This window comes from Phyllostomus discolor, chromosome 1 (genome assembly GCF_004126475.2).
Source record: "Phyllostomus discolor isolate MPI-MPIP mPhyDis1 chromosome 1, mPhyDis1.pri.v3, whole genome shotgun sequence".
Classification (NCBI taxonomy): domain Eukaryota; kingdom Metazoa; phylum Chordata; class Mammalia; order Chiroptera; family Phyllostomidae; genus Phyllostomus; species Phyllostomus discolor.
This window is the reverse complement of record NC_040903.2, coordinates 116,725,696-116,753,491: the sequence shown is the minus strand read 5'-3', so window position 1 is coordinate 116,753,491 and position 27,796 is coordinate 116,725,696. Positions and strand designations below refer to the sequence as shown.

Here is a 27,796-nt window from a genome sequence, read left to right as displayed (position 1 = left end):
ACACCGCCATTAATCAGCTTTATATGGCACCCACTGTATACAACAGACAGACAAAGACAGACAGACAGAGCACACACCACTTCTAAGTTGAACACTGCTCACCATCTAGAAGCACCTTGGATAAGCACGTGAAACACTCTTTGCATAGGAAAGATGTACTTTTTAAAGGAATGAAGAAGTATTTTGGCAAAACAGCTACTTCTCTCTCAGGTCCTGGGTAAAGAGGGACCTCTAAATTCTGAAGCTTCTACATATTGAAAATTATCCCCTTCTCAATGGCAGTATATACAGTAGCAAACCTTCCGAGTCTGTTGTCACAGCCCTCCATATGTATCCTGAATCTACTTTATAGGTGGGCAAACTTAGACTTAGAGACAGAAGGTGGCCGAGAGCAAGGGGACACTGGGGCTGGCTCAAGGTGAGGGGAAGCAGGAGGTATCTCGGCTCAGCCAAAGGCAGGGCCTCTGTCTATCTGGAGGGGGGAGGGAAAAGCCAAAACTCCCTTTTCCTTCCTGCCTGAGGAAGCAGCTGTCAGGAAAGAAAGGCAGGCTCCCCACTCTTGCTGCCTCAGAGGCCGCTCTGGGTGGCAAAGGCCGGGCAGGCTAGAGCTCCTCCTGAGGCCTCTTCAGTGGTGCCCTGTGCATTTGGGCATTGTGGGCTCACTGCTTCCATAAGTCTCATTACCTGCATCTGAGCCTAGACCTCAAGTCCTTAATTATTTTAAAAAGGCAGGGCAGGGAGATGGTTTAATAGAATATGAGACACAGAACAATCTTTCCACAGCCTCCCTTTGACTAGGCTGGGGCTTTTAAAGGTCTCCTTCACCCTGTCTCCTGGGGATATTTAAAGGCAGCTTTTATAAGACTCTATACTGTCTTTTGTGTTTCTCTTGTGTGGTTTTGTTTGTTTAGTTTCTTCTCTGTGAATATATATACACACATATATAGATATATATGTATATATCTATATATATATATTCTTAAAAAAGCAATAGTCCTTTGGTCCCTAAATTCTAAGGAATGATAAGATTTTGAAAGAAGAAAATCTGGGCTTCCCTTATGGAGAAGCCCTTGGCACCCCCAAGGCCCTCTGCTGGTTCCCCTCGTCGGTCCGTCCTCAGCCAGCCCCAGCTGCCCTGCCAGCCTGAGCTCTATGCCACAGGCATAGAGCAACCCACTTGATGAAGACAATCCTTAAAAGTGGCCTGAGTCCGAGGCGCTGGCCTTGGGTCCAATCCACTTCCGTCTGCGGCTGCTCCTTCAAGAAGGGGCTGCTTAAGTGCTTCTGTGCTTTTCCTCTCTTTTCTTCTCACTCTTCGGTATCTGTTGTTGGTATTAATTGATAAGGGGTGGGGGGGAGGCAAAAATCAGTCTGGAGGGTGAGATAAGAGCAGCTTGCCCCATCAGCTACATCTTAGGTAAGTACCTGGGCTTCTCTTCCAGAGGAGCGGAGCTGCAGCAGGGCCAAGGCTACAGCCTGATCCACTGAAGCCAGACCCTGGGTCCTGGCAGATGACCCCAGCCTAGCACCCACCCCAAAGGACTCCCTGGGGTAGCTCAAGTGAGGCAGGGCCATGGGGACCTTCTGAGATAGTCAGTCTCTAAAAGTCGCAGGCAGTTGGCCCTGCCAAAAACCTAACAGAGCCTGTCATCTCCCTCTCCATCACCCACCAGGCCCTGCAGGTCCTGCTTCTTCAGCGTACTCGCTTCTCTCCTCATCTCTATGTTAACTGCCATTTTCCCACCCCTTACATTATGTTCCTTCTCTGCCTAAACTCCTCATGGTTCTCTACCATCTTCTCCACCAGTATAAAGTCCAACTCGGCCTTCAAGGCCCTTCACAGGCTGGCCCAAACCTACTTTCCTAGTCTTATTCTCCACCCCCCTGCCCTGTCCCAACATGAACTCTCTACTCCCGTGCCCCTCTCTGGCTATCTCTGGAGTAGAAGTAACTGGTTGATCTTGCTGTTAATTGTCTCTCTCAGACTATGGGAACAGGAATGTTGTCTAATGTATCTCAGTCATTGGATTGAAGGAAAAATGCAAAGCCTCCAACTAAGGATTCCTCCTAACTGCTGGCTCTTCTCTCCCAGACTTTTTCAGAGATGGGTACCCCAACATCCCAAAGAGAACATCAAAGCTGAGAGGGTTTCCATCACTCAGGCCCCATCTGCCAAGGGTCCACCAGGACTCACCTTTCTGTGGCTGGTCAGTGAGAGCAGATCAGTAAGGCCTGTTGGCATCCTTGGGCCTCTTTAGCTGGACCTTGAGCCTCTTCATGCCAATTTGAAAGCCATTCATGGCTTGAATAGCTGTCTGGGCACTGGTTGGATTGTCAAAGCTAACAAACCCTGGGGGTTTGGGCACAGGGGTTAGCTGGGAACTGCCTCCTTTGTCTCTGGCCAGCCCCATCTTCTCTCTGCCCTCGGACCAGTTCCATCAAACATATACCCCACTGTTTGCACATACATGTACACATACTCATACTTACATGGGCAAATGGCCTGAATTTCATGCAAATGGGATTCTTGGAAGGACAGGAAGCAATTCCCTTGGTTAGGGTGTTTCCCTGTCTTTTCCTAGCATGGGTTGACTCTCTCCCTCCACAGTTCCCACTCTGGTCCTCTGAACTGCAGTTGGAGTTGGAAGGGATCCCTGGGTCCCAGACCCAGACACCTCCTGTCCTGGCTAGACCCTAAAGCCTGGACTTATCAAACATCTTTCAGATACCTGACCTTCCCAGATAAACCTGAACTAGACTTGTTCCTGGTCTGGGCTTAGCCTCATCACTGTTCTGTGACCCTGCTTTGTACAATAGGCTCAGCCTTTGGGAATCATTGACTTATGTGGGAACAATCTTAGGCTCTGTGAGAAATCTCATAGTTGCGAGTGGGAGAGGCCCAGGGATGGGGCTCAGCTTACCAAAACACTTGCTCTGGTTGGTGGCTCGATCCACGAAAACTTTGGCAGAGACGACAGCCCCAAAGGGCAGAAATGTCTGTATGAGTTCCGTATCACCAAACTCCTGAGGCAGGTGATAGATGAAGAGGTTACAGCCTTCCGGGCCTGCAGGAACAGTAGTAGGTTGGTCCAGGGGAGGGACTCTGAGTCCAGTCCCACCGGGCTCTGATACCCAGCCCCATCCCTCACCTTCTCTTTGCTGCTGGGGCAGGGCTGAAGGCTGCTGGGGAAAAGCTGTGCTCATTGGGGCGTAGGCCGATGGATAGGCTGCTGGAGACAGAGGTGGGAGTGGGCAGTGAACTCCAGGAGCCATCTCCCAAGCAGGGCACCATTTACCTGGCCACCTTTGACCAATTCAGCCCAGTCCACAGTAACCCTTACCCTTAGAGAGGTCGTTCAGGGGTCGGGTTTGAGAGGGTAGACTCCTCAAAAGAGAGCATGCCCCACATTTCCCTACTCCTTTCTGGGACCCTTCAAACCGCCCCCTCCACCCAGGCTGCATGGAGCCCAGTGAAACCTGCGTAGTGGTGCATCCCAGCGTAGGCCTGCTGCAGGGGGTCAGACACACCGGGGCTCGGGGCTGGGGAGAGAGACGTGCAAGGCCACAGTGAAGGCAGGCTGGTGGGCAGAGTTGAGTGACAAGCAGCAGGGAAGGAGAGAAATCCCTTCTTAGGGAGTCCACCCCGCCCTCCTCCCCTCTCCCTCTCCATTTCGGGGAGATTTTGGTGGAGTTAGGGGACCCACCTGGGTAAGCGGAGAGCCCGTTATTGTAGAGAGTGTCAGAGACTGGCTGCCCGTTGGTCTGGGGGGTCAGGGGGCTGAATCCATTGACTCCGATGGGCCCCGGGAGACCCGGGAGTGTGCTGGGGCCGCTGCCTGGAGGGGAGTTGGCTGCAGATGGCAGAGGAAGTCGCAGAGTCAGGCCACCGCCACCCATATGCCCCTCCCCACAGGGGCCCCGCCCCCTGTTCTCAGTACCTGCTGCTGGTAGCAGCGGCGTGGCAACCAGGCTGAAGGCCGCCACGTGCTGCATCTGTGCGGCCACCGCGGCCACCTGGCCTAGACCCGGGCCCTGTGCTGCCGCCAGCAGGGCTGCCTGGTGCTGCAGGATCTTTGGGAGGGAAGAAGGAAGGATGTGGATGGCCCAGCGGGGAGCCACTGCCCCAGCTTCCGACCTCGCGCCTCGCCCCACCCACCAGTCCGCCAAAGGCCCCGCACCTACCGCTGTGGTGTAAGCACCACAGGCCCCAAGCGGCAACGGCGCGGGGTGGAAGGCGCCCAGCTGGCCTGCCATCTGCTGCATCCGACGCAGCGCGCGCTCTCGGTCCGTGTCCGCCAGCTTGACTACGAGGCTGGATGAGGCGCCCTGGGTAGGGCAGGGGAGGCCGCGGTGGCCGGTCCAGACCCCAGCCCTGGCCTTGGGCCGAGTGCCTCGCGCATCAAGCCCTTTCCTGGGGCGCTGATCGCCTGTGGAGAGGAGGAGCCCGTCCCCACCCCACCGGCCTCACCCTAGGCCCGAGCCCGCCCTCACCGCCATGGTCCGGCTGCCGTGCAGACTCTGGATGGCCGCCTGAGCTTCCCCCTGACTCCCAAATTTTACAAAGGCACAGCCTGGAGCAAGATAGAGGGATTGGGTCAACTGGGAAAAAAAGTCTTGTGGCCCAGAGTAAGGCAGGATCACCAGGAAATCCCAAGATCTGCTTAAGTCACCTTTACTGGTACCATCCGGGCTCCGCAAGACGGTGCACTCTTCAATATGGCCAAAAGGCTGGAACAGGCGTCTGACGTCTTCCTCACCCTGCTGCTTCCCCAGCATCCCCACAAACAGCTTTCGGTCCTCTGGGGACAAATCCAGGAGTGACTTAGGGACCTTAAGCCCTCTCGGACTCCCCAGAGTAGCCAGAGGAACTTAAGAAGGTAGCTCACCACAGTCTAGCTCTGAAGAGCTGTAGGGAGTGAGAAGGTTCTGGGCTACAAGGAGGGGTTTCTTTGTGGGGCAGGATGACCCACAGACAGATCTGGACGAAAGCAATTCAACCCAGATTTCCATCAGGAAACCCCTGCTGCTCCTGTGAAAATTGATTTAGTTTGTATCTTCGGTTAGGTAGAGCCCTGTATGCATATTTTGTATGTTTGATCTTTCTGTCCTTAAAGTTTGAGAAAGGCTGGCTATTTTGGACTATTTCAGCCCTATTAAGTGAAGAGGGGCTCAGAGGAGGCCTTTGGGTCTGGGGAAGAGAAGTACACCTGTGTGGGTTAGCCTGATGGCCGTGGATAGAATCAATGTCCCTTCCTGCTCAAAATCACGGAGGGTTCTGGATCAAAAAGCAGCACCAGAAGCAATAGTCTCATCATACACCCTCATCCCCAGACTCTGAAATGAGGACTCTCCAACCCCAGCATCAAACTCAACTTGGGTGTCCCAAAAGACCTAAAGAGAGGGGATAGCTTGGGTTCTTGAGTCTCCAGCATTAGCATCTTCCCCACTACACTTGCTGAACTCCTGACCCCATTCCTTACCTCCTACCTCTACCACCTCCTTCCCTCACTGAGCTGCCAGGGGCCTCACTAAGCCTGCTGCCTCCTTTCTGACTTCCCCTGTTCTCCTACCATGATCCCTCTCTAGGGAGAACAAGTTCTGCCTGAACACCTGGATGGCTAACTGAGAACAACTCTGATTCCTCCCTGCTGGACTCCTCTGGGAGTGGCAAAAATGCCAGGAAAGGAACTGTAAGCTGGGCATGTGTCCCCTGGAGAAAGCTGGAGAGCTGGGGCTGGAGACCAGGGCTTAGCTTCACATCCAGCAAGCCAGGCCTCAGAACTGCTATTTAGGAGCCTGTAGGAGAGGGGTTTAGTCCACAGGGCCTTCTGTCAGAGCCCTGCTCCTTTCTGCACCAAGGTAAGTCTCTGAATTCAGTATGGGGCTTTCTCCAGGTGATACAAGTTGAGAGAGAAGAAGTGAGTGAGAACCTGGCTTCAGGCTCCACCTTCAAGGTCCTGGAGCTCAAGAAAACCCATCCCAAAGTCCTTTACTTCTTGACAAGCTTGGCTAGGCTGATGGGTGTCCTTGGATCCTGTGTGCAAGGGAGGAAGCCTGGTGAGGATCAAAAAGAAGACCGCACTGCCCAAAGTTAGCAGTTGAGGGAATCTCCAACTAGGCTATGGTGTGGGGTCCAGCCTTGGCTTCCCTGGGTACCCTGAGATGTCTGTCTGTCTCTCTGTCAATGCTGTGTCTGTGTGAAAGACAGGGGCTCTGGTTTATGTGGGACAGGGATAGTGTGTTTCAGCAGAATCTGTCCAGCAGATTACTGCCCAGTGACCCTGAAAGAAAAGAGATGTATAATGTACTTGTGTCCAGAATGCTAGAGGAGGTGCTGACCTTCTGTGGTGAGAATACAATCTGGTAGGTGTGCTTCTGGGAGTGTTAGCCACAAAACAGTGCCACTGGAACATATCACTGGCTCCCTACTTTAAAAAAAAAAAAGCCATGGAATCCATTTTTCTAACAAAAATATTAGGATGAAGTTCAAAATATAAGAGAAAAGCAAAACCTGCTCTGACTGAAGGCAGAAAAATATGTGTGTGTGCATACACGCTGGAGTTGTTCTTACTTCATCCTCCCCTGGTACCCTCTGGAGGCTCTCTAAGGAAAGTTCTTTGAAACCTCTGACCTAAAAGAGAAAGAATAGAGTTCCAGAGGGTGTATGAAGAGGGGCCTCTGATCTATTCAGGAACCTAAAAAAATAGGAAAGGTCTTTTGTATCTCTTGACCAATATAATGCTGCTGGCTTTGCCTTGACATTGGAGGACAGGTCTCATTTGGTCAGGGAATGAAACTCCAGAAGATTGTGCCACTGTTCTGAGCTGGGACACTTAAGTGTGTCCATGTGGCTGCCAAAGGGACTGGAGAAAATCCTAGGGCCTCCAGAGTCCCAAGATTAAAGGGGCTTAATGATGCCCTAATTTATACTGCACCTGTGTCATTGGGAAGGGTCCACAAGATGGTAATGGTACCTAGGTAAGATGTCATGCCACATGGAACAGCATTCCGGTAGCCATAGGTAGGAAAAGAGATGTCAAAGCTAAGGTAGAGCCCCCAGCATGGGAGAAAAGGGTTGTATAGACAGTAGTCTGATCCTTCATCTGCTCTTCTTCTTGTTGATCTTTTCTGAGGATGGTTGTTAGTTCAAGGTAATGTTCCTTCTTTTCCAGTGAGAGTCTCCCAAGTTACAGATTTTCATTTTCTTTTTTAAAAAAGATTTTATTTATTTATTTTTAGAGAGATGGGAAGGGAGAGAAACATCAATGGGCCTCTCACGTGCCCCAACCAGAGACCCAGCCCACAACCCAGGCATGTGCCCCAACCAGGAATCAAACCGGTGCACTTTTTAGTTTGTGAGACAATGCCCAACCCACTGAGCCACACCAGTCAGGGTTAAATTTTCACTTTCATTACAACACATGGACACTGTGGTTCTGGGCTACTGGATGCATGGAATTTGAAATTAAAATGAGGCTAGGCTCTGTGCTGCCTGTTTCCCAGTTATCACCTTGAATCCTGGTATCCTCTTTGCCATTTTTTTAGGGACCCTAATGGTATTTGATAGGAGGATGATCTAGGTCAGAGTGCCTTAGGTGATTCTGAAATGGTGGGATACATGTCTTAAGAGAACTGGTGAAAGAGAAATACAGTCCAGACCTCTGAAAATAGCCCCCAAATCCACAATCCTCAATATTTGGAGGGCTGATTAATGCCCCCAGAGAGACATGATGATGTGATTTAGTCCAGATAATTCAATTTTCTCCAGGTCCTACTGTACCAGTATGGTAAAAAAGAGGAGTATGTAAGAGATAGGTCAGAAATGTTTGAATAAAAATATTCCATGGGTGGTGGGTGGGTCCCTAGAAAGATGGGAATATCAAACAGCAAGGCTCAACCTTCCTGAAGTGGGAGGAATTGAAAGATAGCATCAGTGTGGAATTGAGACGTAGTTGGGAAGACACACAATTGAATGGCATAACTGCATTTTCCTGTTGGCAACCAATGTATACTCCTTGCTCATGTACCAAATGCTTTTTGAACCCAAACCAAGTTGTTTGGGCCCAAGAGGCCCATCTTCATGAAGCTGCCTTGTGTAGCTGGTCAAGGATTCTAATACAGCAAATGATGGTGTTGAGACCCCAGAGTCAGTCCACTCCATCTTCTTCAGATGTTATGCAAGAAAAAAGGTCCTGCCTCAAGTTGGTCCAGAGGAATTCCTGAGTGCTGGCTGCTAGGTCCCTCGCACCCACTCATCCCCATGTTGGTGGATCAAAGACCTAAACATAAGCACCAAAACTATAAAACCCTTAGAAGTAAACATAGGGGAAGAGCTTCAAGACCTTTCATTTGGTAATGGTTTCTTGGGTATGGCACCAAAAGCACAGGCAATGAAAGTAAAAATAGATCAGTTGGACAACATCAACATTTAAAAAAAATTGTGCATCAAAGGACAAAATTAGAGTGGAAAGGTAATCTACAAAATAGGAGAAAATATTTGTAACTCATATTTGACAAGGGTTTTACATCCAGAATATATAGAAAGCTCCTACAACTCAGTGACAATAATAAACCAAATAATCTGATTTTAAAATGAACAAAAGACTTAAATAGACATTTCTGCAAAGAAGATATACAAATGGCTAAGAAACATATAAAAAGATGCTCAACAACACTAATTATTAAGGAAATGCAAATCAAAACCATAATGACCTAGCATTTCACACCCACTGGGATGACTGCTAAAAAAAACAACCAAACAAAAATAACTAGTGTTGTTGGGAAGGATGTAGAGAAATTGGAACACTTCTGCACTGTTCATGGGAACATAAAATGATATAGCCACTGCAGAAACCAGTATGATGGTTCCTCAAAAACAAAAAAAGAATTATCATGTGATCTAGCAATACAAGTTCTGAGTATATATCCAAAAGAATTGAAAACAGGGTCTCAAAGAGATATTTGTGCATTTATGTTCACAGTAGCATCATCCAAAATAGGCAGTAACCCTAATGTATTGGGTTGATATAACCCAAACCAATACATAAACAAAATGTGGTGCATACATACAATGGAATATTATTCAGCCTTTTAAAAGAAGGAAATTCTGACACATGTAACAACACAAGTAAACCTTGAGGACATTATAAGTGAAATAAGCCAGTCACAAAGATAAATACTGCACAATTCCACTTATATAAAGTATCCAGAGTAGTCAAACTAATAAAAACTGAAAGTGGAAGGAGGGGTATCAGGGGACTGAGGGAGGATGAATGGGTTACTATTTGATGGATACAAAGTTTGTTTTGTAAGATGAAAAAGTTTTGGAGATTGGTTGCACACAATGTTAACATAGTTAATGTTACTAAACTGTAAACTTAAAAATGGTAAAGAGAGTAAGGTTTGTTGTCTTTATTTTACCACATTTTTTTTAAAGTGAGGTGAAACAGCTTTAAGTATAGCTGAAAATAGGGACTTAGACCAAGAAAGAACTGTGATCATCCTAATCCAGGAGAGACAGGAGGTAAGAAAGGTAAATCCAGCACAGCTTCTAGGGTCCCTTTAAAGAGAAGAACCTCAGCCTCCCAAGATGCCTTTTACTTTTGCAGGCTGCATACTTGTGTCTGAAGGGCTTATCAGAGGTTCAGCCATACCTATGACCTAAAAGTGTTTAAACGATCAGGTTTGAGTGATCTGCTCTGAATCAAGCTAAAGCAAAGCACTTTTTTCATTTTAGTTTTTGTTAAATCCTCACTCAAGAATATGTTTTTATTGATTTGAGAGAGAGAGAGAGAGAGAGAGAGAGAGAGATGAAAGAAAAACATCGATTCCCACCTGAATGCACCCTCACCAGGGATTGAACCCACAACCTAGGTATGTGCTTTGACAAGGAATGGAATTGGCAACCTTTTGGTGTACAGGTTGATTCTCCAACCAACTGAGCCACCTGATAGGGGCAGGAAAGCTCTTCTTTTTACCTTTGGAGGTAGAATGCATTTCAGGAAAAGAAAAATTAACTTGAGTAAAGTCTTGGGCAGTAATGTGAAACTCATCCAGTTGCGTCTTAGTCAAAAGAATACTTTTTAAAGAAAAGAATTAAATAAGTATAAGGGTGTAAGACAGATATGAATATCAACTGACTGACAGAACAGTTGCTGCTAAGGCCTATATTTGATTTCCATAAGAGGACATGACCCACTATTATGATATTCTAAAAATTCGAGCTCAAAATTTAACTTAAACTCAAAGTTTACTTGTTAAAGACTGAAAAAAAATAAAATCTTAGAAGAAAAAATTTGGAAAAGATAGCTCACTTAGTTAGATAATAATATGTATTTATTACTCAAAATCCAAGCTGTTATTTAAACAAGCCCTTGTGAGTACAGGCAGAAATTATTTAAACAATTACAGGATAGTGATAGGAGAGTTGATACAAAACCAGATATGAGATTTTGAGTTAAATCAAATTTCAAGATTAAAAAGTCTTACCACAGAAAATGTTTAAAATCTTAGTTAAAAATAAAGTGAAAAGAGTGCATGGATTGGTTACTTAACCTATTTCTGTACCTTAAGAATTTTGGAAACAAAAATATTTGCTAAGTGAAAAAATACAGCAAAGTTGGGGAATGGAACAAGCAGGGTAGTCACCATTGTGATTTATGACTTCATTGATTTAATGCTACGAAACTTGAAAAAGAGCAAAGAATATACAGGAGTTTGATGATTTTGAAGATTTTGCTTTAGGACTAAAAAAATGCTTTTCTTATAAAATTGGTACTTATAATTTAACTCATTTTTTTAGTGCTTCCATAGTAGAAATACTGTCAGTTAGGAAAAGTCAACCAGTCTCTATGCTGAAGAGCAAATAAAATAGACCTATTTAGTTACTATTGTTTGAGAGATTTGGGGATCTCTAACTCTGACCTTATACAATTTGAGGTTAACATTTTGAAATATATAAACCTTGAATTTTTATGCAGGTCAACATTTTAACATTTACATTCAAATAAATCCAAATACCAAGGGAAAAGTTTTTGGCATTATGCATGTTTACTGTAGAAATGGGTGCTGTTAGTATAGTAGGAGATAATTTTATTTAGGAAAATTAGATGCATTACTTTAAAGAATATACTGCTTCATGCCCCAGGATGTAATATGTAAGCATGGAGTTTGGAGTATATGAACAGCATGAATTTGGCTGCAGAATTTATTGGAAACTGGATGGGATACATTAAAAGGCTGCTACAGTATAGTCTATGAGGACCTGGATGACCATCTGGCACTCCAAGTGCCACCAAGACTGCCTGGGTAACTATGGAAGAAGAGGGCCCAGCACCTTTTATCAGGCAAATCCTGTTGTGTTGCTACTATTATTCCATTGTAAGCATGGAATGCACATGTTACCGATGACTTCTAAAAGTAATGCAATTACAATGTGCTTGAAATACAGGTTATTTCAACCACAAACTTCACGTCTATTCATTAAAAATAAGAGAAACACTACTCTGTTGAATTGGCATCAAAATTCAAGAGACAGAATGTTAAGGTAACCATTTTTGTTTAAAGCTTATATGTGTGTACAATAGAATACTCCTGTATGGCAAATGGAAGAAAAATGGAAGCCTTTGAGTCAAAGAAGCAAACCTGAAAGGTTTGGCTAGACGCTCATAGCACTGGTCCACTTGAAAAATTGAGTTAGTTGCCAACATTTAATATAATTAAAATGTAAACTTTTATTAAATCATGACAATCTTGCCCATTTAGGGTTACTTACTTGGCTCCTGTAACATTTGAGTTGGTGACCCCTGTTTTACAGGAAGAAAACCCTAATAATCCCTTCTAAAAGAAAATAGTGGAATTTTGGAAGATTATATTTGCCTTGATACCCTTTGGATTATGTCTGTTTTAATACTAGTATTCTTATCAGATATAGAAATCATTATTATTCAACTGCAAAGTAAGGGATTTAATTTCAGGAATATTAAAAAGTATGTAGGTGCACAGGCTCCAATATATCAGGACAGCTGTGACCACTAACTTTGAAGATTTATAGAATGTTTGGAATCAGAGAGATAAGACTTGAATGGGAAAAGATGTCCCACACTGGTGTGAAACGTCATATTTCAAAAGCAAAATCCAATATCATTTTAAAAGTTGGGTTTGTAAAGCATTAATTTGTGTTAAAATTCAGCAGACAACTGAACTCACTTTAGAAGACATATATGATAACATTGGAGAAAAGGAACACATTTTGATTAGTAACAATATTATCTAACACAGATCAGTTAGTAGTAAGATATTTATAAGCTGTAAAGACCCAAGACTTAGTACATATGCCTCCCCTCTCTTAAATATGTAGCCGGGAACATTTGGAGACTCAAAGTGGGAGCAGAAAGGAATCGACAGATTTCGGTATTTGAACCTGCAAGAAGAATTATCCATGGATGCATTTGAAGTATACGCTCCTTGAGACCCATCACTTGTCAAGAAATACCTGTGTAACATGTAACCACTGAAATTATGAATTCTACTGCCAGGCAAACCTCTTTTCAGCCAGATGTGCTTTTCTTGCTCTCTTGAGCTGCTTTGAATATAAACAGGTATTGAGATGGGGTACCACATGCACAGACTTTGTCAATGATGTGACACCTGAGAAACCTGATCAAAAAGGAAGAAAAATGATAAAACTCAGGCTTATGCCAGTAGTTGGGACCAGTGACCAGGACACATGTGCCAGACAAGCAGAAGCATTATTGGCATAGAGGCTTCCTTTGTGAATCTGCCCTCCCTTTGGATAAGTTGTGTTAGACTCCAAACAACAGGAGAGCCCCCAGCACTGTGGACGTAGTTCCTGAACCAGATTCTAAGTTGCATCATGTTCTTTTGAGCTCTGTACATGCTATTCTCTTTGCCTGAAATACTTGTCCCCCCTCCTTTTTCTATTGACTACTTCTTGTTCATCCTTGAGATTTTATCTTAAATATTTCTTCTTCTGGGAGTCCACCTTGATCTCCCAGACTAAGCTAGTAACCCTTTGTTTGTGTCCCCAGGACTTCAAAAGCATTGATCACATTGAATTGTAACCCCTTGTTTACTTGTCTGTATCCTCTCATCACTTCAGAGCTCCGTGAGGCCAAGTGTCAGGTCTGCCTTGCTCACATCTGTATTTCTAATGTGGTGTACATTACTCAGAAGATGTTGGTTGGATGGTTGAATAAACTGAATCCCAATCTGTCTGCTTCTTAGCTCACTCAGGTACTCTCAGGCAGCCTCTTGGCTATTGGGACTGTCTAGCGTTTGTGGGCAGGGCATAGAAGATGGCCAAAAATGGCCTTGGTGCCTAACAGAGATTCGAGCAGAAATTCTTGGGACAAGTGAACCAGGGGATTGGTAGGCAGCCTGGAACTTCTCAAGCACCTTTCTGAAAAGAATGAGACAAGAAAGGAGGATATATGTGTGGCGAGAAGGGGGGAAGCTTGGAAATATCTCTTCAAGGCAAAGAAGGTATGATAACATCTTGACAGAAAACTGAGAATGAAGATGAGAGGTCAGATAATCTCAAAGGATGAAAGAAAGATTTCTTGGAAGAACTAACTCACAGTGGAACCATGGAGCTACCAGGGCTCCTTGTACTGAACATGAAGTCTGAGAGGGTGTGCAGAATTACTAGGGGTCAATGAACGTTTGTCAGTTGGGTTCCATTCTCTCCCTGACCCTGGGTATCTTCTTTCACCTAACAAAGCCATGGCTGATCTTGAGTAAGATAGGCAGAGTCTATCTAAGGGAGAATCAGCAGATATTAGGGAGGGCTACAGGCAGGTGTAAGGCCCAAAGGCGAGAAAGACACCAAGAACTGACACCAGATGCTAGCATTGCTTTTCTAGCATGGAAGCTGGCCGGAATGAAGCTGGTTGTCAAAAAACACAGGCTCTCAACCCCTCCTGTCCTTAAGAAGCATTGGTCATTGTGCACCAGGAAACAGTGCAGCTAAAAAACTTTCAAATTCATTCCATGATCTTTAGCATCAAGTCAAATTCCTTAATATGGATACAAAGTCTGTTATACAAGTCTCATCTTTGACCATGAATAGCCAGGCAATTGCAATGAAGGAATGAGTGGCCCAAACCTAGAGTGAACAAGGTTCTCCGCAATCAGAAGAATCTGGAAAAGGAGAATAACTCCAGCCTTTTTCTTCAAACAATGAAGAACATGGGAAAACAGAAATGAATTCTCTCCATGGGCAAGGTAACAAGAGCTTTCTTCCTCTATCTACAGCATCTGCTTAGGATTTTCCTGCCTCTTTTGGGTCTAGGGACCTTGGGGCCTCATCCCTTCTTAGTCTGAGCTAGTATGGCTTAGCTGTTTCTGGTACTGAGTAACTCTGGACCCCACTTCTAGACCCCTGACCAAAGAAGGTGCTAGTAATAAACCACGAATAGGACTGACTCCAGGAGTGCACCCACCATCCCCTACATAGGTGATGATACCCTAAAGTTTGTCAGGCAGGGAAGTTACCTCCTCGGCCCTCACTGGCAGCCGGCTTCACTTGGATTGGACGATTCATCTGAAAGACATCGGACCAATACACCCAGTCAGCATGACTGCCTGGCCCTCAGGCCTCTGACTTCTCCATCCTTGGACCCCTCAGGATCTAAGCCCTGGCCCCTTTGAACTCTGCACTTCACCCCTCTCATGCTGGGTTTATAGATTTTCACAAAGATTCCTTCCTTAAACACAGGAATTTAGAAGGTGCTGAAGCCTAAAAGATGGGTGATAGAAAGCTCAGTGGCAAGCACAAGACACTGTGGAGGCTACAGAGATTCTCTTGCCTTGGGCTCTGGGCAGGGACCACATGAAGCCTGTCCCTCTGGCTCCTGGACTTCCTTAAGGGCTTTGAGTGGGAAAGTAGAATTTATATTGCAGATTTGTAGTTTGTGCTCAAATAGGATATAATTCTATGTGTTATTTAGATTAGACAATCTGGGAATCAGACTCAGGGCTATCTATCCCCAACTCTGCCATTTAATGGTTGTATGACCTCCATTAAGCCACCCTCTCTGATTCAACTTGTAGTATGGGGAAAACCTTCCCCAGCTCTGTGTCTCCATAGTTTCCAACCCACAGTCCCCTCCCTGGCTCCCCTTCTCCTGGGGATGTTGGAGTTCTCCAGGCCATCATCCTCTGCCCCATTCATTCTGCTACTCTCATTCTTCCTAGATAATCTCATGTACAACCACAGCCTCAGCTACTGTCCCCACAGGGATGACTCAGGGCTCTGCACATCCAGCCCACCTCCCTTTTGAGCTTAAGACCCGTGTGTACAGCTGCTTGGTGGATGTCCCCACTAGAAAGTTCCACTAGCACCTTCCATTTGACACACCCAAACCGGAGTTCATCTTTTTGCCCAAACCTGATTCTTCTAGTCATCCAAACTATAAACCTAAAAAATAGTTTGATTCTTTCCTCTATTCCCTCCTCCACCAACTAATTTACCTTCTAATTCAGGGATTCCCTAATCAGTGGTGGATAAGAACCATCTGGGGACCATATGACACTCTCAAACTGGGGGTCTTGTGTAATTTGTAAAAGCTCCTAGGTGATGTGAATATACAGGGTGGAGCAAAAGTGGGTTTACAGTTGAGAGTATGTAAAGCACAGAGTTTATTCTTATATTCTTATTTATTAATTATTGCATTACTTATTTGTGTTACAATAAGTAATGCAATAAATGCTGTAAATAATGCTGTAAACCTACTTTTGCCCCACTCTGCACACCCCACACATCTCCATCCCCCAACCACCTGAGAGAATTCATGATTGAATCCCCATCTCACCTTCCTCTCATGGGTATTGTGGGGATCACATGAGATAATAGGGATGCAAAAGGTCTTTGTAAACTGCAAAGGGCTGGGTGCGTAGGATGTGAGGAGTTATTGTTGGGGGCAGAGCTGAGTGCCAGGAGAAAAGAACAGAGGCTTTCCTGGTCATGGAAGAGGGGTGCTGATGCCCATCTGGCCTGAGAAGGTGATGATCTGACCTCCTCCCCTTAGGAAATGCACTGTTTCTGCATCAATCAGGGGTCAATCCATCCTCTACCAATGTGGTCGTTGCCGAGACAACAGGCAGCTTCTTGTTACCATAGGCACAAGTGCTACCCAGTAACCATGGCAACGCCCTGGCAGTCACAGTTGAGCAATTTCCTTTGGATCAAATTCGGTGCTGAGGAGTGGGAAGGGCTTATTTAAAAAAAAAAAAAAAAGGAAAGGAAAGAAAAACAGGCCAAACCTGAACCAGTGCAATTTCCTTCCCACCTAAGGCTCAGGTTCTTATCTGCTCTGACACACCCATCCACTCATGGTAGAGTACCCACAGAGTACCAGGCTGTGGGTGGGGGCTGAGACACTGGCAGGACTCAGGCCGAGAGGGGGTGAGAGATCAATCCAAACAGATCAGGGTAAGCTGGACTGGTCTGGATTGGCCTGGACCAGGGACCAGGAGGACAGGACCCCTCCCTGGGCCTGGCTACCTGTGATTGTGGAGGAGAGACTAAGAGACAGAGCCATGGAGAGTGGAGAAAAGGGCAAGATGAAGAGACATGGGAAGACAGAAATGATGAGAAAGAGTAAGAGACAGACCTAGGAAGGGGCAAGGAGAGAGAAATCCTGGTGGAGATGGGATGAAACAAGGAGATAATGAGGTCATGGAGGAAAGACAGGGAGGAGAATGGTGGGAGAAAAGGAAAGAGGAGTAGCTTGGGATTGGGGGCAACAAGGGTGAGGAAGACAATCATTATTTTATTAGTTCATAAATAGGTCCTGAGAATTTCGCTCTGGAGCCTAGGGCGAAGGGCACATGTGACAGCAATGATTTCCACCACAGCTGCCTCCCTGGCTGAGTTTCTATGAAGACACCGTTTCCCCCCTCCTCCACCCTACCGCTCTGTTGGAGAGTGGACATTAGTTAATATGTACATGTCCCACATGAACCTGGCAGAGTCCAGGAGTCAGAGGCTGGGCACCTAGCCTTTCCAGCACTTGGGCATGCTGCTAGCATTTCCTGAACTCTGTGAAGATCCCTCAGCTGAGCCCTTCAGGGGAGACATGGATGATGATGAGAACCCTGTCCTCAAAGTCACAGAAGGGAAGATAATGCCACCACTTGCTGAGACCCTAGTATGTGCCAGACCTTTCCTGGGGCACTTTGCATACATTGTCTTGAAATTCTTTCCAACTACTCTGCCAGGTAATACCCTTGTCCCCATATTATTTAAAAAAAGAAAGCTGAGGCTGAGGGAAAATAATCACTTGTCCAAGGTCACATAGTGGTTAAGTGAATGAATTGGATCTTGCCCCCAGGTCTAACACTGAAGCTCATGATTTTTGTTTGTGTTGCTTGACTCTGTTCTTAAGTCATGAACACAAGTAATGGGGCACAGAGGAACCAAAGCCTTAGGAGGAGTGCAAGGTAATGTGCTCTGGGAAAAGCTGACTCCAGGGGGAGAGATTGACTCGGGGAAAGCTTCATGGAGGAGGCAGACTTGCTGTGGGGGGTCATTTGCAGGACTGGAGTTATTGAGCCTTGTGGAGATAATAGAAAAAGAGGTGTGGCTGGGAGCTGAGCACACCAGATGCCTTGTCTGAATAAGGAGCAAGGGTTGTGGCAGGCACCTGGCATGGGGGTAGCCAGGGTAGAACAAATTAGTTTTGAGTCAGATAGATGTGGATTTAAATCCTGGCTCCATCACTGGCAACTCTAAGGTTTCTGAGCCTCTGTATTCACTTTAGTAAAAAGGAGAATTAGATCTTGGTATGTGTACCAGATATAATATGGGGTCTTTTTTTTAATGGAAGGATATGAAACAAAGGCAGAGGCAGGTTGTGAAAACCATGACAAAGATTTTGACTTTGTTGTATTTCAAAGGCAATAAGGACCCAGGGAAGAATTTTAAGTAGGAGAATAGTCTTATGAAAGAGCCCAACAACTGTCACCATGCAGAGAAAAGATTGGAAAGGGGAAGATTAGAGGCAGTGACACAGGTATGGGGTAAAGGTGGCCTGAAGCAGGGCAGAAAGAAATGGACAGATTCAAGATGTGTTTAGGAAGAATGAACTGGTCTAAAGTTCTAGTGGTTGTGGGGACTGAGGGAGAGGAGGGAATGTTGGCTGATTTACAGGTTTATGGCTTAGGTGTTGTGGAATTTGGCAGTTCGGGAGTCTGGAGACCTAGGATAAGTCCACAGGGGAGGAGCCCAAGAGGATGAGGACAGAATTGAGCTCTGGGCCTTCAGTTTCCACTGGAGAGTGGTTAGGGAGGACACCCGGGACTTAGGTATATTCTGTGTATATGAGAAAAAGAGCTGCTTACGTGAGCTACTTGGGCACCCCTACCCTGTGTTGTTCCTGCCACAGCCAGGGGACAGACGTGGGAGTGGGGTGAGGTAATCATCATTCTCCTTTGGAAAAAAGAAGGCATTGTCTCCTTGGCCAAGAACTTGTCATGGGGTCTCAGGTGAGCTCTTGCCTTAGTTGAGCACCTATTCCCTTGAAAGTTTCCTAGGTGGAGCCCAGGCTCATGTCTCCTTCAGAGCCCAGCCCTGGAGGGGAAATCAAGACAGAGGTCAGAGAAGGGAACAACCTACTCTGGGTAGTAAAGTGGAGAAGGTCGGAGGCAGCACAGATACACACAAATCCCTGGTCCTTCTGCCTCCATCAGCAGAGGGAAGGCAAGACCCTGCCCCTTCTCTCTTTGACCTGGATAAAATTCTTGCATTTAAGCTCAGCACTGCCCCTTCAGACTCTTACATCCTGATGCCAACCCTTCCTTCCACTCAGCACTCAGGCCTTCGGCCCCTTCTCCCACCATGGGAAAAGTGTTTATCAGAACCTTTCCAAAGAAGGGACCACTGATGAGTCTAAGAGAGGTGTCATGGGTGCAGAGAAGAGTGAAGCAGATAAAAAGCAAACTTATTTTTAGCACTTTGTTCTACCTCACCCCTTCTCTAATTCAATCTACTGCCAAATCCCACTGGTTCTAGAATCTATATAGATATCCTCAGGGCCATCATATTTTCCCCATTCCTGTCCTATTTCCAGCTATAGGCCAGCGTCATCATTCATCTGCACTCAAGGAACAGTGTTTAAAGGGTCATCCTGCCTCCAGTGTTGCTTCCTCTCCAACCCAACCTTCACACTGTAGCCTGAGTGATCATATCTGCCAATGGTTCCCATTGCAAGCCTCCCAATAAAGCCCAAGATCCCAATACCAAGACTGGAGTTCTGCCTTCCCTGTTGCCCAGCATAAACAATACTCTCCATTCACACTGAGCCTTAGCCATCTTTGCCAGACATCTTCCCTGCCAGTTCTCACACTGTCCCCAGAATTCCAGAAGTGCCCTTTGTCTTTTAGGCTTCTAGACCCTCAAACATGATGACGTATGATCATGACTGAGCTCTGATAGCATGTTCTTCATGAAGCTTCTCTTCCCTCTTCACTCCTGATGCTGCTTTTACACACTCAGATGAAAACCCCACTGAGATGCAATGAGTTATTTCTGGGCTGGAAGCTCCTTGAGGGTGAAGGCTCTGACTTGCTCACTGGGTGGCTGCTAGCACATGAATACTTTGGTGTGAGTTAGAAAAAATGTGCCTCATCCTCTGGCTTGATGCATTCCTGCACTAATGCTAATGGCTTGGTCAATAGAGTATGGCTGGATTTTAGCCCCTATTTGCCCTTTCCACTCAAGCTGTTTTGTGTAGAGTACAACCTACAAAAGTAAGTGTACTCAGTTATGCCTGTCTCCTTCACAATGTTTGAAGGGGTGGATGCCCAAGGGAAAGGAGGTTTTAAGAAAGGAGAGAGACAGGTAAGAGGGCACCTTCTGAAGATGGGGCTAAGGTTGGGCTTCACCTTCTTCAGGGTACATTCTGGAGCCTAAAGTGAGGCTGAAAGAAGTGGCTCCAGCTTCATGGGGAAGAGCTGCAGAAGATGGGACAGACCACTGAAATCTGAAAAAAGTCTTGAGTAGGGAGCCAAGCTTTGATAGGTGACAAAAATTAGCAGGGGGCAGATGGAAAGGAACCAAGGAGAGGTCCCAGTCCAGCAGTTTCCATGAAAGTTCCCCTAGGGGTTGAGGCTTTCTCTTTGGAGTTGACCCAACATTTCCCGGACTCACAATGATAGTCCTGCCTGTCTCCTGGAACCCAGATTGATCTTATTCCCACTTACTCAGCAGATGGTGGCTATGCCCAAGACTCAGTGCTTGCAGAGAGCTGGACACCCACCTCCCTCCATGCTGGTGGGCATGAGGCCAGATGACTAAAGCTGCTGCTGCCCCTGGCAGGCCCAGAGGAAAGATTGATGGCATGAACATTGCTGGGGCTGGCCAACAGTCATTGATTTTCATTAGGAGAATTAAATATAATTTTCACTTTGTTAAGCTGGGAAGGGTGAATAAAGCCAATCCTGGCAGTACCAGGGCAAGCAGGCTATGTAGGAAGACTGCAGATGAAAGGGTGGGAGGGGGCAGATGTAACCCGTCACCAACCCCTTCAGAACTTAAGAGCCCTGTCTGCCACCAGGTTGGCTCAGGTAACAGTGAATGAGTTCTAGAACCAGACTACCTGGCCTCAATGCCGGATCTTCCCTTTACTAGCTACATGAACTTGGGCAAGTCACATGTTTTTTATGACCTCAGTTTCTTCATCTGTAAATGGGAATAGCAATTACAAAACCTTCTTCATAGAGGATTAAATGATTTTGAACATGTAAAGTTTTGGAATCCATAAATGTTTCTTCTTATTATTTCTCTTTTATACCATTAGAAATTATCCCAGTTGTCTAGGGCTTAAAACTCCTTATATCAGGTGCCCTCAGCCCTCATAGAATTCTCTAGGTGTCTTTTATCTGTGGAGCCCTGTGGTTGGTTGAGGAGGGGTTTTGTTCTCCCAAAGTTCATCTTAATTTTTTTCAGTGCCTTTTGTTTGCTTTCAGGAAAAGTCCAAAACTCCTCCGTCTGCCAAAGTTTCCTCTTCAACCACTGCCCTCTGTGAATCTTCTCTCCAGCTTGGTCCATGCTCACATGGACCCTTCCCACACTTCTCACTTCATTGGTACACCATCCTGTTCCTTTTGCCTCTGCACTTTTACCATGCTATTCCTACAAGAAATGTTACAGTTTTCTCAGTGACAATTCTAATTTGACCAGCAGAAGTCATTTACTCCCATGGTGGCTGAATAATGACTTCTTCTACTATTAGGCTGCTGTTGGTATTACTACTATTACAACCACCAGCTGACTATTGATTCACACAGTACTTATTGTTTACCAAGACTGTGTGGAGCACACTTAATTATTATAACAGTATATATGTTTCAGTTTTACAGATGAGGAAGCTTAGGCTTGGAGAGATAAAGACTTGCTCTGAGTTTCAGAGTTAATGAGTGGTGGGGCCCGATCCACACCCAGATCTGTCTGACTCCAGCGCCTGCATGCAGAGGATTGGGAGGGTGATAAGTTGGCATCACTTGACACTGAATCTTCAAGAGTGAGTTTCAAACTGCTTCAACCACTAGGATTGGTTCTAGGATCTGACACTCCATTTAACAGCTTGATCAGCTCTAGGCAAAGCTCATTCCATTGCTGGACATCTGTGATTCAAAGGGATGACTACCTTATACTGAGCTGAAATTAGTGTGTCTGTCCTTTTTACACACTGATCCTGATCCTACCCTCTGGGGCCACCCATGGAAAACAAATTCTTCATTAGACTCTGAACGTGGTTACCCCCACCTTGAACAGTAATATTTATCGAGATCTTACTTTGTGACAGGCACTTGCTAAGCCTCAGTTAATCCTCATGATAGCATAGTGAGTTAAGTATTAGTATAACCCACTCCTTACAGATGAGAAAATTGAATTTCAAGACTCTAAGTAATGTATCCAGAGTTACAGAATTGGTAAATGGCAGAGCTGGGATTCAAATCCAGGTCTGTGAGACTCAAAAAACTAGTACTCTTAATGATTATGTTAGATGCCTCCCCATTAAACCCCCACTAACATTATGAGGAAGGTTTTAGCCCCTCCAGTTAAATGTCTCCCATTTCTTCAAGCTATCATTCTATGTATATTTTACATCCCATTATGGTTTCTTTATCGTAGGCTAATGACCCTCTTAAATCTGAGGCTACAACTGAATATACTCCTAAGTTTGGCCTGCCCAGGGAATTTCAGTAGTGCTTTTGTTCTAGACACATCACTCCTTGGACAAGAGAAAATGAGGATAGGTAGTATAATTGGTTCTTGGTGAACTTATGCTAGGTTCCTAACAGCCACCACTTTCTTCCTGCCACATGCTCAGTAGATCCCACTTTGCCTTTTGTTCAGTGGTTAGCCTTTAGTCAAGGCCATATTAGGTGCTACTAATCCATAGTGGTCTAGCTGCTTATAGAATCAGCTCTCTCTTAACTTAGTGTTTGAGATGTAGAGGGAAAGCAATCTTGGTGAGTCAAGGCATCCCAAAAAACATTACAGGAAGAGAACCAGAGGGACGTGCCATCAAGGACCCTAGTAATGGAGAAAATGGGATACGAAGGCCAGCAGAGCCCCTAACTTATATATCTGCATACATACTCATACCAATGAAAATGACCCTGAAGCCATGATTTTAGCCAAGGTGAACAAATTGTATAGACCAAAAACACTGATGCCTCTCCTGAAAGATAGGGAGGAACACTTGGCCCAAGGGCCTGGTGCCCATTTCTTTGAGCCAGATGACTGCATATATAAAGAGCCTGTAGCTGTTAATGGCATAAGTAAACCTTTTCTTCAAAGATGATTCTGCTGCTAGCTTCTGATTCCCAATCCAGCTCCTACATGCTGCTTTACCATGCATGTAGGGCATGTCCCCAGACCTTGAGGTGATCCCCAACCCCCCCAACACTGGTGGACTTACCCCTGGCAGGGTCTTCTTGCTCGTGCAGTGCACCTCTGGGCCTTGAGAGCAGAGTCCCGGGCGCAGTAGGTGAGGAAGGCACAGCCTGGGGAGGAAGAGGCTGGCTCAGGGAGTTTCCTGAAACTCCTGAGTACCCTTCCTGAAAGACCCCATTAAGTTGACCAACTCAAGGCCACTGCTACCTTCTCTGAAGGGAGGGGTGCCCATGTTTCAGGCTCTGACTCCTTTTCATTTGCTTTTGGCCTCCTACCTAGGAAACACATGTACTCACACCTAGTCACATGCTCATACAATCCCACATCTCTCCTCAGCACTCCAACCATAAATCCTGTTGGGATTAAATCTTCCTAAGTTGCTTTGTCTACATCATTAACCCCAGCCTTTCCTTCCTTTTTGGATTTATATTTACAGAGTCTCCCAGAATCAGCCTTGATTTCTTCCCAACTTACTTTCAGTGGGAGGAGGCATAAGAGGAGGAAGAGAGTTAGGATCCAAGCCAGAACCCTCCACAATTTCTTAACATTTCCTTCCTCTACGTTTGAAGCTGAGGAATGGGTTAATATGAGTGTTAGAAGATGAGGCTGGTTAAAGGCTTTCTGCAAGTAGGGACTCCCGTGACCTCCAATCCTGTCCAAGGAGCTTGATGGGTCAGCACTTCCAAGGCTTCAAGATAGGGCCTCTTAAAGTGTCATTGTGCCCCAAATCTGACTTCTTTATTTTTAAAAAAGATTTTATTTATTTATTTATTTCTAGAGAGAGGGATAAGAAGGGGAAAGAGAGGGAGAGAAACATCAATGTGTGGTTGCCCCTCATGCACCCCCTACTGGAGACCTGGCCAACAACCCAGGCATGTGCCCTGGCAGGGAATGGAACCGGGGATCCTTTGGTTCACAGGCTGGCCCTCAATCCACTGAGCCACACCAACCAAGGCCAAAATCCGACTTCTTTAAAAGAGCCAGTACATATAGGGCAGAGTGGTCTGGATTGAACCAAAGGGGCAGTCCTATACCTCTTTGTTCAGCCACAGAATCTATATCCTGCTATGAAGCACTGAGACAGGGGTCTCTTTCTTTCCAACAGGCATTGAGCATTCCCTCATTCAGAGAATATTTATTGATATACTTACTCATTTTGGTGGGGTATTATGATGGGCTTGGGGATAAAGTGGCAACAAGATAAACACATTCTCTGCCCTCATGGGGATTATGTAAAGGATCATGAGGGGTATGCAACTGGGTCCCAGGAGGTGAGCAATGTCTCGAAGAGCACATTGAGTTCTCAATAAATAGAGTTTAACCAGGTGACAAGGATGGTGATGCTTATTTCAGGCAGAGGGAATAGCACATATGAAGACTCAGTCAAGAATTCAGTGTGTTGGGCCTTGGCTGTTGTAGCTCAGTGGATTGAGTGCAGGCCTGTGAACCAAAGGGTTGCCAGTTTGATTCCTAGTCAGGGCATATGCCTGGGATGTGGGCCAGGTTCCCAGTAGGGAGTGTGCAAGAGGCAACCACACACCGATGTTTCTCTCCCTCTCTTTCTCCCTCCCATCCCCTCGCTCTAAAAATAAATAAAGTATTTTAAAAATAAAAAGTAAATTTAGAAAAAGAATTCAGTGTGTTGGGGATGGAAGGTTAATATGGTTGGAGATTGGTAATAGGAGCAGAGTAGCCAGTTAGATATGCAGGGATTAAGTCCTCTATAGCTTTGTACACCTCAGTGTGGATTTTGAACTTTTTCCTAAGAGCAGTAGAGAGCCTCTGAAAGGTTTTAAGTAGTATTGCAATATAAGATCTGTTTCTAAAAAGAGTCTTTGAGTATAGGAAGTAGGAGGACTGAATGAAGGGAGAGAAAGGAATGTGGGAAGGAGCTTGGCATAGTTTTCCAGTTAGACCTCAGTAGACTAGAAAGGCAAATGGGAATGTATTCTCCTATTACTTCTATGTGGATGACCCCTTAAGGCGGGTGGATAGCTGCCATCTGTTGAGTGAAAGGGACATTAGAAAAGTCTTGGGAGAAACACTTACTGTATCAATAGGAAAACCTGAAGCTCAGAGAGTGTGTCAGTGTCAGAATAGGGTTGAGGTCTCTTAACTCCTAGATTGAAGTTGTTTTCAAAGCACTGTGGCTGCCTCCCTCTGTACCTAGCCACCAAAGGGAAAATTGAGTCACTCTGGCTTTTGTACATCACTGTTGTTGGGGAGAGGGTGGGGAAGATATTGACTTGGAGATCCTCCCTGATCATCTTGTAAGGCAACACTGCCTTAGAAAGTGGCAGGTTGGTTTGGAGCTAAATCACCAAACATCTGATTTTGCTTACATATCTGCTCCCATCTTCTGCCACCATGCTATTATCAGCTAACACCAGAACTGGGCAGGGGCTGGAGCCCTCTTTGAAGGGTTCAGGGGTCCAGTTGATGCCTGTGTGGACTACTTGGGATGGGATGGAATAATGGAGGGATGGAAAGACAGAGAAGCATGTAAAGACAGAGGAATGAAAAAAACAGGAAGAATTGGAATTAATTGGAGGGAGAAGAATAAAGGAAATGAGGGAGGGAGGGCATGAGGAAACAGTTCAGAGACTGATGGTGAAAAGAGTAAGAAAAGTGGGAATTAAAGATATTTTATATACTTCATTTATTGTAAAGATGGCCCAAAGAGATTAGCTTGTATTTACATACTGAAATAAATGTCTAGAAAATGAGAAAACAAATTTTTGTGGATGGATGAACAGCCAGGTAGTTAGACTACATTAGCAGGAATCTGGGTTGTATAGTCTTGTCCTTTTATGCTCCATTTACTATAACTCCAGGCCAAGGGTAGAAGATGTACTGCAACCTATTTGGTCCTAGATCTTCTGTGGGCATTTATTTTCCTAAAGCCCCTACATTAGTGTGCCTAGAAACTCCCCCAATACCTCCCTGTTGAAAAGATGTGTCAGCCTGATTACAGCTCTCAGCCCTTAGGAAAGGACCTTTAGCTGTTACCCGGGGCCCACCACTTCTCTCCTAGGAAGATCATGGAGGAGATAAGCCTGCCCTACTCCCAGCCAAATCTTGAAACTGCACTATGGTGAAAGTAAGGAGAAATAAAGGTGTTTCTCCTCAAATCATTTCCTTCCCCCACCCATGTATGACATATGACTCTGGCTCTCTTACTCCAGCTAGCCTGGACAGACTTTTCTGCATGTAAACAAGCCTCCTCCCTCTCTCTACAGGAAGAAAGGGGTGTGGCTGGACAGGACTATGGTGTCTCTGTCTCTCTAGCAAGGGTAGGGAGAAGATCCCTTTCAGGTTGAAGAGCCTCTTCAACCTGACCCACCCTAAGGCTTTGGTCCACAGGCTCTGGTTGAGGGGTTGCCTGTGAGGCAGTGAAAGTGCGAAGCCATAGGATTGGGGAGGAGCAAAGGTGAGGCATAAGATTGGGGAAATCAGAGGATGAAAGAAATGTGGGTTCAGCTAAGAAGAAACCTTGGAAGAGGGGGCACAAGGTGGTGGGAGTTTTGAGCTGAGGTCAGGGTTCTGAACTCAAATCAAAAGAGGCAGACAATGTTAGGATCTTGGCAGGGGGTAGGAGAGATTTACTGTTAAATCTGACGGTGGACTTTGGAGCTGAGAGCTTCCTGGGAGGGGAACTGGACCTTGTGAGTTAACTAGGCCTGGGTTCTGAAGAAGGGAGAGTTTGGATCTGTGACATTTTGGGTTGGCAGTCTAAGAGTCGAAAGAAGACCCCGGAGATTGGCTGGGGTTGGAGGCCAGAATGAGGGGTGCAAGTCCAAGATATGTATGTGGGTGGTTAGGCCTGAGTGGGTGGCACAAGATGGGGATGTTCAGGAATTATTAGGTCCAGCATTTGGAAGATTGAGGATGTTAGAGACCTAAAAGGTGGAATAAGATTCCAAATTTCAGGATTTAGGATGTCTGATGGGAGGGATGGGGGGAGGTCCAACTGAAAGGTGGGGACATTGGCATGTAAGAGATGAAGGGTAGGAAGTGAAGGTTAGAGTGCAGAACATGCTAGGGGATCAGAGTGATGATCAGAGGGAGCATGTCAGAGGAAATTCTGGGCTGGGGGCTCCGTGATCTTGGAGGACACTGGATTGAAGTGAGGCTGGTATTGGACTGGTGTTGGACTGGTAGGGCTAGGATTGGGGTTGCAGTTGAGGCTGGAGTTTGGGCTGAGCTGAGCTCTAATCCGACTGGGGCTGGACAAGGCTGGGCAGAGTTGGGCAAGGCTGGGTAGGGTTGGGCTGGGCTGGGCTAGGTTGACCCCGCGCACCTTTGTGGAGGCCGGTGAGCCGGTCCTTCAGCACCGTCAGTTCGTAGATGCGGCCGAACTCCTCGAACAGCGGCTTGAGGTCCTGCTCGTCCAAGCCCCGCGGGATCTGCCCCACGAAGAGCTTGATGGCGTCGTGGTCCTTCATGGGCACAGCAGGACCTGGGTTTAGCCCGCTCATGCTGACGCCGCTGTCCGCGGTGCTGAAACCCAGGCGCGGGCCAGAGCCGACGGGCGGCGCAGACCCTCCCGGCGCTGCGGCCATATCCCCGCCCCGTCCGCCCTCCCCCCCCAGTCCCGAAGGTCCTGCCGTCCCCTCCCTGGACCCGTGGTAAGGGCCAAGAGGAAGGGGGCGGGGCCCGGGCGGGGAGGACGGGGGGCTGCACAGAGGGCGGGGTCCCTGGTGGAGGGGAGTATAGAGGGTGGGGCGGACTAGAAAGGGGCGGGGCCGTGGGCGTGGCAGGCCCGGACAGCCGGCGGGACTCTGGGGTCTGGCTTGAAGTCCCCGCTCGGCGCTCTGGGCTCCCTCCCGAGCTCTTCCAGAGCCGAGCCCTGAGCTCCAGACCCCGTGCTTG

The 27,796-nt window shown here is 46.3% G+C and overlaps 1 protein-coding gene across 4 annotated transcripts; it reads right to left on the bottom strand.

Moving 5' to 3' along the window:
* CELF6 (CUGBP Elav-like family member 6) lies at window positions 1-27,796 on the bottom strand. 4 transcript variants are annotated; one of them, XM_028506110.2, is made up of 14 exons: window positions 27,225-27,796; window positions 22,983-23,034; window positions 21,003-21,039; window positions 14,515-14,563; window positions 4,671-4,799; window positions 4,492-4,571; window positions 4,183-4,326; window positions 3,939-4,071; window positions 3,705-3,851; window positions 3,478-3,540; window positions 3,150-3,230; window positions 2,922-3,065; window positions 2,195-2,350; window positions 1,105-1,322 (listed from the first exon to the last, which is right to left on the bottom strand). In XM_028506110.2, exons 1-13 carry the CDS (start codon window positions 27,484-27,486, stop codon window positions 2,223-2,225), a joined length of 1,449 nt encoding a protein of 482 aa, XP_028361911.1. In that variant the 5' UTR covers window positions 27,487-27,796; the 3' UTR covers window positions 1,105-1,322; window positions 2,195-2,222. The 4 variants fall into 4 exon arrangements, with proteins under 4 accessions (XP_028361918.1, XP_028361920.1, XP_028361911.1 ...); XM_028506117.2 differs by lacking the exon at window positions 21,003-21,039 and having other exon boundaries at window positions 1-1,322; window positions 22,950-23,034; window positions 27,225-27,742; XM_028506119.2 differs by lacking the exons at window positions 3,150-3,230; window positions 21,003-21,039 and having other exon boundaries at window positions 1-1,322; window positions 22,950-23,034; window positions 27,225-27,580.